The 10078-nt window shown below is 42.8% G+C and overlaps 1 protein-coding gene across 3 annotated transcripts in view; it reads left to right on the plus strand.

Annotated features, from left to right (window-relative positions):
• The window catches only part of LOC106743273, a 54437-nt gene extending 44422 nt beyond the window's left edge, over nucleotides 1-10015 (plus strand). Inside the window, exons 2-8 of one of the 3 annotated variants that reach the window (XM_014616945.1) lie at nucleotides 3375-3593; nucleotides 3745-3839; nucleotides 4959-5096; nucleotides 5766-6001; nucleotides 7017-7237; nucleotides 7513-7781; nucleotides 8907-10015. In XM_014616945.1, the coding sequence (XP_014472431.1) occupies nucleotides 3760-3839; nucleotides 4959-5096; nucleotides 5766-6001; nucleotides 7017-7237; nucleotides 7513-7781; nucleotides 8907-9324 (1362 nt within the window). In that variant the 5' untranslated portion in view covers nucleotides 3375-3593; nucleotides 3745-3759 and the 3' untranslated portion in view covers nucleotides 9325-10015. The remainder of the gene's footprint in view (nucleotides 1-3374; nucleotides 3594-3744; nucleotides 3840-4958; nucleotides 5097-5765; nucleotides 6002-7016; nucleotides 7238-7512; nucleotides 7782-8906) is intronic. The other 2 variants (XM_014616946.1, XM_014616947.1) reach the window with 2 other exon arrangements.
• Nucleotides 10016-10078: the final 63 nt, after the last annotated feature.

A 10078-nucleotide genomic window follows, 5' to 3' on the forward strand; every position in this document is an offset into this window, starting at 1 on the left:
GGCTTTACGAACGCCAAAAAGATCGGGCCGAGCGCAGACCACCCCCGTATCGCCGTATTGCCGCGACCTCGATGGATTCTGAGTACTCGTTGGGGAACATCGCGAACCTACGCGACCGTATATCAAGCTTCTCGGCAGACGGAAAGCTGGGAACCGCCGGATTCCCTGAAAGAATGAAAAGGGTAGTTCGAACTACCCCGGACGCTCTCGATTACCCTGAGAAGTATCAATGACCCTTTTAGGGGTTCAGATCCGCGAGTTGATACCTACTTGATCCGTAGATGTAATACAGCGAAAGCAAATATTCATTTGACTTAATATTCACGGATGCTCAGCGATTTCCTCAAGCTTCCTTTTATGATCATTTTCATCCCTAGAGCTGATACGACAAGTCTATTGACCTTAAAGCACAGAGGTCACGCATATCCACCTTCTACTTAATTTCTTACGTTAAATTTCTGTATTGAATTTCTCTCGCTAATGGTTGTTTATCATTGTTGTATATTCGCAATTGGGCGGTACAATTGTCATTATCGAGGTTATCGCATCATCGATCCGCAGTCTCCATCGCGAAACAATGCTGAGCAAGAGTACGAAAGTGCTTTGCTGCATCGCGTTTCCTTTCGGGCCACTGACCGCGCGAAGATGTTTTATGCATTGATTGTCCGTGCCGTTAAACAAGAAGCGATCGTCACTCATCCAATGGTTCCTTGTCCCTTTTTTTTTATTCTATATTCGATGTCGACGGACGACCAGAACGGCGAGAGATACCGGTCGATACCTCTCTCTCTCTCTCTCTCTCTCTCTCTCTCTCTTATGCCATATAAAACTTTCAAATTCGTCGGTTGCACGCGCGCCGCGCTGATGCGTGCAATTTCTTGGCGCGTGGATCTACCGATTCTGTCGAGCGATCGATCGATCGAATTTTTTATGCTGTCCGAAATCGAGGGCGCCGAATGCTGGAGCGCAACGACCGTCATGTCATTGTCGTCGTCGTTCCATCGATGCACGATAGCGAAATATGAGGGCGGGAGGGTCAGAAGAGGAAGAGAAAGAGGAAGGATACGATGAAGAGCGCGCGAGAGCGGCCCATTTGAAATCCAAATGGGACCTCAAAAAGATTCAAATCCCGCGGCGGGGCTGCGCGCGATCGAAGATGCACCGGTCGCCGCGTATTCTAAAGAGACGCGATTTTTTTGCATTCCGCATACATGTTTCTTGCGAGCGAAACCGGAGATTTCGGATAGGCGCGGCCGATTGCATCGGAGCTCGAACTCGCGGCGCCGTCCAGAATGCCATCGGTGAGATAGATGGACGTTTAAATTGCAAAAGCGGGACGTAACATACTTTAGGTGCGTTCTATAAATACAGCCCACTCCCGGAGGAGGGGAACCGTCTCTTTTCTTGTATTTTTTTCTTCTTCTTAAAGCGACAATGTTCGCGCGTGAAAGTACTCCGTGCGAGAAGGCGCCGTCCGTGGATTTTTCATGGCAACGCCTCTTACGAAATGACGAAACGCTCTATCCGCCAGTCGATCTGCCGTCCAGAAAGGGAGAAACGCAAAAAGAGTACACGCATCTCTAACGGTAAAGCAATCCATCTCGGCCAAAACCAACATCCCGTGCGCTTCGTGCATGACTGCCGGAAGGTGAAAAGTGAATACGCCCGGCCGCGCGCAACAGTCTCATCGAAATCTCCACAATGTCCGCTTGTCCGTTAACACATTGATCGTGAAGTAACGAGTACCTTCATCGGCGACGGACTCTTTCATCATGTCTGGTTAGGCTCAACGAGACGAATCGTGCGTCCAAGTTGCGCTACTCAGGTGCATTATGTCGTTCAATAAAATTTTATGGTTGTCTGATCACACCAATTTCCATATTCTTTCTTCACTCTTAGACGTTTCTTTTCTGGAATCAATTATAATAATTTGCATCCTCGTGGATCGGGAACGGAATTGCTTATAGCTTCGCCGAAGGTATCTCGCTTTGATCTTGGCGGTCGCGCGATCTTCCTTTTTTGGCGAGATTTCATCTGACGAATCACCGTTACCGATACAATACGCCTGTACTTTTTATTTCGACCCTCGCTTCTTCTTCTTCGTTTTCGTCTTCTTCGGGGCACAAAGTGAATCAACGTTCCCTTTCTACTGAGAAGATAAACGTGTGCGAAATATAAACAAAGGGAGAGATAAGGGAGGAGATGAGGGAAACGGCGCTTTTTCTCTGTATTCTCGGATATTTTAGCATCGTACCGTTAAGAGAAAAACAATCCAAGTTATACGAACATCATAAATATATAGAATCAAAGAATTACGACAATTATATAAAATTGACGATATTATCGCTTGATACGTTAACATTGACAAGTTCTGATTCTACGTGACAGTGTAATGATGATTAGTATATGATTGCAGCGTTTGCCAAGCGTTGAAATCTTCATCAAGCGCGCGGCGTTAGTTCATCATCGTTCTTGCTAATTGAGAGTTACCGCAAACGTGACGAAAATTATCACATGCAAATTAAAACGTCTACTTCTGTCCCATCTCACAATTAATCAATCGTTCGAATAGATTAATTTTTTCAGATATATGTGTATATATTCAGACTCTTCTCAATTATTATTACGATTCGTAGATTTCAATCATACATGCATGCATTGAAAGAAGGATTTGGTAGTACGGAAGTACGAAATTTTGGTGAATACTTACCGACGAAATATTGCATCGCTGCAACGAAATAATTTAGTTACGTATACTGTATATACAGTACCGTAATTCCATATATTATATATTTAATATACGGAACTGAATGGTTTAGTTGCAATAATCAAATATTTCGTCGGCGAATATTCACCAAATTTTAATACTTACTACCGAATCTCTTTTCAATGTAGAATTATAAATTGTAGTATCAAAAGTAATTAAACGGTGACATCTTACGATGAACACGTCACTTCGCATCAACCCTAAAATCGTATAACTCCTCGCACCAGTTCATATACGTGTGCGTACGCAGCACAATAATTGACGTGACACAACAAAGTGGACGGCAGCTCTTCACCCCTCATAGTAAAACCTGTCAATTACTCCATTGACGCGACGATAGCCGTAAGTTCACGCGAACGATTTTCGCCTTACTCGCGCAGTAAGACTGGAAACGACTATCGGAGTGTATCGGAACTCGCCGCGATGAAGTATCTTCTCTTACCGGTGAGGGATTCTCTTATCTCGTTATTCTCTAATCTGTTGAAATTATTTATCCGGAATGCTCCCGTTCCTCTTCTCTCACATGCGAACAGATTTCTTGTTCGATTGACGATCACATGCCTCATCGTTCTCTCTCGTCGCAATAATCGCATAACACCCGTTGCAGCTGGTATTCCCGTGCTTCACCACGGCGATATGTTTTCGATTTTTCGCCTATGAGGATACCGAAAATCGAAAAATTTATTCGGGACACATTTGGCATTGGAACGCGAATACGAGCGACTTCGACAAACTTGAAGCGTTAACGTCGAACAGCACGGCTTTGTGCAGCGTCGACGCGGTGAACGATTTGCGCGGAAAGACACTCCTCGTCGGTATATCTCCAGTAAGTGTGAATTTGATCTCGTGCTTTCTCTTGATTTATTTTCTTCTCTTTTTACTTCCTCCGCATTAGCGTATTTCGCGGAGATACGGCTTTTGTACGAGATTCGACGGGTAATTAATGCGGAACGTCGTTATCTGAAATGTCCTTTCAGATAAATCCGTTCATCATGCAAAACGCGGATAAAACCGGAGTCACGGGTTTCATAGGAGATATCTGGACCAACCTAGAAGGAGCTTTGGGGTTTAAGTTAGTATATCTTAGGAGAGGCGGTAATACGTCCTGTGAGAAAAATTGTAGAAGAGAAGGTGGTATTGGTGGTAGTGTGACATTTGTAGGTAAAATGGCTTTTCTTTATATCTTTTCTATCAGGTGGTGAATTCCAATGATTATTTATTCATTTATTTTCATTTGCATTCATTTGTTTAAGTAGTCCGCCGTTGCGCAATACACAATAACCGAAATTTATTATAACGCACTTTCAAGCATTTCGAAATGTCTTCAAGGTACACTTTAGCATTTAATTATATATACTTGCTCATTAATCGTCAAACAATAATAGTAATAAACATTTCATAACTTTCAGGCTAGGATAGATCGAACAACTTTTTAACGAATATAATCGTTAAGTTATTGATTATTAACAAAGTTATTGTACAAAATGCAAATGGCGGGGGGGGGGGGGCAAAATACCACTTTTTTNGCGACGAACCTCGCGCTGTATATCACTTCTTTTCTTACGCGAAAGGAGAAATACGCAGAGCGAGGTGTCGCTCGCAATTAGCTTGTCAGACGACAGTCCTTTCTTGAAACATTCAGCAGGCAATACGATATTTCAGTTTATCTAAGCACTTCACATTTGACGATTGTGCGCGAGTTTCAGCAGGAAAATTTTCATTACGGTGTGTCACAACGGGGATGATCGGCTGACTGACGTAAGCGATCTTAATAACGAATTCTCGCGTGGTGGGAAGTTCTATGTAAAGATCCACGCAGGGTGGTTTGCTTTTCGATTGATACCGAGCCGGCGACAGCTACATTTCCCACTTGAATGCCGTCTTGACGTCGTTGATTTACACGGACAATTTTCATGGCGACGCATCAAAGGGGTATGTGTGGCGAGCCCGTACGTGGAACCTGCCCAATTTTCCGCGTACCACCCACACGCCCCGGCGGTGGGTCAAAATACTCGCATGATTCATTCGTCTAGACAGGTATAAGTATAGTATCAGGATAGGCAGCGGAGAAGGTAAAGCGGGTGTGCGCGGCAGACGGTAGGCAGAAAGGAAGGGGCGGGGGGGTGGGCGGCAGGAGTCGGGAGTGTGTGGCGGCACCCGTAATAAAGGCGTCTTTTCGACGAAAATGCAGGACGATTTACCGGAGAGTTCGAAAGTACGACGTCGAGACGCTGGTGAATGGAGGAACTCACGCAGTGCTCACTGCCTCGGCGATGTACGCGCAGAGCTCGTGCTATTTCGAATACAGCTGGCCGTTCACGACCAACTCGTAAGTCGAGCGCGCCCTTATTCATTCGATCATCCCTTACCTTTCAGCCGTGCGAGCGGCCGGACGAACAAACCTATGAACGGACGGGCGAATAAATGATTTCTTTTCGAGAATGCGTCGTCTAACACTCGCTCTTATCGCGGCCGCTCGTCCTCGCGCTGCGCGACGTGAGCTTTTTCAGCGGAATTTTTACACCGGTCGTTAACCCGTTTCGGTTAGCCACCACCAGCCGGGACATATATACTTCGGCGCGATCGTATCTCGGCTAATGACTCTCTGATTCCGCTTTCGCGACTTCTCGTGCGTGCTTGTTTGCACGGGAAGAAAAACGAAATTGAAGAAGGAGACGGAGGAGGGAGAAGCGAAAGGGGCAAAGAGAGACGAATTTCCGTATCCGACGATCTCCGACCGCGGGAATTTTGTTTGTCGCGCGCGTGAAAGCCGCACGCGTGATTGATAGGGGGTGATCGTAAAATGAGATAGACAAGACAGCGGTTTCGTTCCATTCCAAACACGCTCGCGTTTGAGAGTCCGTGTGATCATCTCCGGAAACTTGGTGAACGTTTCCGAGATCCTCGCGCGGATATGATTAATTAATTAAAGGACGGCGCTGGCGCTCGTCCGTTCGGGATTGTGTCGCGATGGCCGCATTAAACGTCCCGCTTTCAGATACTCTTTGTTCGTCCAGTCGGAGGGTGAGAAAGTCTCGACAACGTGGTATCTCGATACCTTCAACGGTAGACTGTGGCTGATGGCTTTCATCTTCATCTTGTGCATCGCGTGTAGCATCATGGGAACATACTATGTGCAGAAGCTAATCTCCCCTAATTACATGGAATTTCACGACGAGCTATCCTCGCCGCTTTTCAGTCTGTTTTACGTTTGGAGTGGCATAAGCGGCCAAGGTAACACGTATAGGTGCTCTGTCGAATCGCACTAAGGGGCGAAAAGATGTTTTTCAACAAAGATATACCAACTTTAATTGATTACAAATAGAGGCAAATCACATACTTGTAGACAAAATATACATTCAATTGATTCGTTACACAGCCCCGTCGTTGCCTGAACTTTTCTTCTCCGAGATATCGCGTTATCATATCTCATAGAGCGACCCGTTGCGCAATTAAAACGTAATTGTTTGGTGAATACGATGCCTCATTTAATTTTATCACATGTGCCATTTGCTCTTTCCTTCAAAATTAGATTACCACGATACTTTTCCTTTCATTTTTATTTCGCTGACACATGTACTGATAAGTTAATTCTGTGTATTGCGTCTAAATCGTTCTCATAAAAAAAAAAAGATCAAAGATTTTTCGGTCAAATTCGACGCTATTAAAATCGAAGAAGTTTAAGAAATATCCGATACAGTGTTGCGTAATCATGGGTAAATCGAATCAAACGACGATATCTCGACGTGCGTAACATGCGTGTAATTCTCCGACATTCACGCGGTTTCGAAAAGTGAGCTGAGCTGATCGAGTGATAAGCAAAAGGAAGGAGTTCACACTCGTTCGCACGTTTCATTGCCAACGCGAAAAGCGAGCTCAAAACTCGAGCTCGATTTTTTGATCCCCCTACACCAGAAGGTCGCCTTAAAAGTCTAAAAATTGACTATTGTCTCGAGGTCGCTTTTCGCGCTAGTTATATTGAAACGTATGAACGAGTTAGGTTAACTCTTTCGTATCGCCTTTCGTAACTCCTTTCGTATCGCTGCGGTTCACTTCACTTTCCAAAGCCGCGTGAATCTGAGAAAGCTTCGTTTGGCTACGCGAATATGTTATGCATGTGGTAGTATCGTCGTTTGTCAATTGGAAGAAGTTCGATTTACCCACAATTGTGCAACACTGTGATGTGTGAAATTAGCAACAAAAAAACAAATGGAAAAAGATCCTTACCGAGCTCACACTGGTCATTCAGGATTTCAGAAAATCCCGAAAAGCTGGTCCCTCCGATTAATCATTTTATCCTCCTTGATACTCGGAGTATTATTGTCCTACGGATTCAGCAGTACTCTTACTTCCGACCTGGCAAACAGGAGAGACTCTATTCCCTTCGCTAATCTCGAAGACGTGGCGATAAAAAGGACACACACGCTTTGCATCAGGAATAACAGCAGTGTTTACCTCCACTTTACAGTAGTACGTAAAAATAGGAACAAAGATGCGATAAAACAAGAAAGTAAAGCTGCACGGCAGCGTGTAAAAATGGAAACAAAGAAATAATAAGAATAAAGAAAGAGCGAACTGATACAACTCGAAGTTCCGCGTGACCGCGGTTTCTCTTGATTTTTTCTTTCTTTCTTCCCTCTCAGGAAGAGCACGCAGCGCTATTTAAAGCTCCGAGAGAGAATATTGCGCTTTTCTATGTTGAATCTCGCGAGAAAGCCGTAAGGATACAAAGAGTTGTCTTGCAGGACGGATCGCTGCAGGGCGAAATTCAAGACGACTGGAAGGGATTACTGAACGACGGTTGTCCCGACATGAGTACGGACAGCGCGAATCTCATTCCGGAATTATGCAATCCGGGCTTCGTTTATTTGGAGGTGCCGAACATATTCCGATTTACGTACCACAAGGCTCAGCGTAACTGCAGCATCGTACAGTTACCTGAGATTTACTGGAGCCGCAGACTGGCGTTTCTGCAAACCAAGTCGGCGCAACACCGACACCTCATTAACAAATAGTGAGTGTTGTTTTCCAATTGAACCTGGGAACTCCAGCTTCACAAGTCGACGATCCATTCGATATCGATGACTGATCTTTCAGACCGTTCGATTTGATAACTGCTAGATTTTTCATTAATATGCAAAGAAAAATTGACGCTACATTAGCGACAGATCCGCATGACGTTTTGTTAATACGAGGATTCCTCCGAAAGTTTCTAGCGAAATTGTATAAAAATATCATATAATTAATTTCTGAAATTGATTTTATTATTTCTCAAAATACTCCCCGTTACAATCGATATACTTTTCCATTCGATGAAATTCATCCATTCGATTTCAATCGTCGAAGTATTTTGTTTTCCGGAGGCACCTCAGACACCAGATTTTCAAACGCTTCCATTGCCGCATCCGCCGTGTTAAACTTTAAACCGTGTATTTTATCCTTAATGTATGGAAGTAGGAAAAAGTTACGAGATGTCAGATCGGGATTGTAAAACGAACGAATTATCAATTGTACACGGACAGTGGCCAAAAACTCATTTATTTTCTCTGTGTAATGTAACGACGCGTTGTCTTAATGCAGGATGATGCGCTGTAGCGAAGTTAGTGACTTCTAAAGTCGTGAAAAATCATCGCGCGGAAATTTTCTCGTGATAAGTTCACTTCTTTCGAAAGCGCCAACTTTGAACACGTCTCACGGCTAAACGAATGAATACATTTTTATGCATCGAAAAACAAAGTGTCATTAAACATTAAGAAGTTAAGAGAACCCATTATCAGTTTTGATGTAACAAAATGCGACGTCTAATGCCATCTTACAGAGACTTTCGGAATAACCTACGTATCATGTCTAGCTGTCTATGTGATATATATACGGTGAAAAATATAGTAGTAAAAATTATCACAAAATTTTGGATCGGATACTATATAATTGAAATTATGATGTCTACTGTAATCCTTTCTATATTTATTATTACAAATTCAGAATGAAAAATATTTTGTACTTGTGTCAAGATCGGTTTTGTTAAAATTTTTGTGTTAAATTTTTAACATATCCGAGTGCTATTTAACATACTGTGTTTATATTATTTCAATATTGCGATTCTATGTGCGATCCCCTTATCATTCACGTTTGTTGACAGCATACTGCGAATGGACACAGCCGGGATATTGAATTACCTTCGGCGAAAGTGGATGTCAACGCACATTTATGATCAATCCGGTTATCTTCGACAGAGCACCTTCCAACCGGTCGAATTTGAACACATTCATTTGGCCTTCTGTGGGTTCTTCGCGATAACCGTTGTCAGCGCGTTTATCTGCGTTTTAGAGAACATTTGGTATAAGCTGCGACTGAAGTACAAAGGAATCAATCCTATTTCGATAATGCCGAGGACACGCGATCATATGAACATGAATATTACGAAAGTGCGTCGCAAATCAAGGCCAAGGACCATCGTTGTTCGACGGTGTCAAACGGTCAGATCGATATTATTACCTGAAATCGTAAAAGATCCAGAATTTTTTCAGAACGTCACGGTACGAGTGAATCGATGGTAAACGTTGCACTCGTGATTATAGGCACGCACATTTGTCCGGCAACATCGTTTATCGGCGATATTTTCTCGAATTCTCATATTGTTTTAAGAGAAACAAAGCGACTCGCGAAGCTCGTCCTCGAAGTTTTCAAGAATGACATGCACAGTAAAAAAACATTTTGCACTTGCATTAAAGTCGGTCGTTGTTAAAACGTTTGTGTTAAATTTTTAACATATCCGTATGTTAATTTAACATATTGTGCTTATGTTACCTCAATATTTTGTGTTGGGTCGATATTCAATGTATGTATGTTAAAATAACACTTTTATACTTCAAGGTTTATTACTATTTTATGGATATTAATTTTACGTCAATTTTTGACATAATATTTGTTTTACTTTTCAACATATTCATCTTATGTTAAATTAACACCAAGATTTCTGTGAACCGTTTGAGATATGTAAAATGTGTTACATTCAACACAAAATATTTCATTGTGCGCACTCAATCGAGACAAACCGGACGGTCCAATCGCGTTAATGTAGCAAATGCACGTTTCTGCAATTCCAACATGTGGAGATTTGCATTTTTATTTGCTAACAATAAATAATATTTTATATCGGCTAATACTGCGTGTGCTTCTTCCGATTAATTATTATCTTACATAACGCGCGTCGTCTTTTAATCGTTCGGCTCGGAGAAAAATTTTCATTGGGGATGCTATCTACAAATGCAGAGTGCGAATAAATTCGGTGTGTCGAATTTAACTACAGCT

The sequence above is a fragment of the Dinoponera quadriceps genome, unplaced genomic scaffold (assembly GCF_001313825.1).
Source record: "Dinoponera quadriceps isolate SergipeBrazil2010 unplaced genomic scaffold, ASM131382v1 scaffold616, whole genome shotgun sequence".
Classification (NCBI taxonomy): domain Eukaryota; kingdom Metazoa; phylum Arthropoda; class Insecta; order Hymenoptera; family Formicidae; genus Dinoponera; species Dinoponera quadriceps.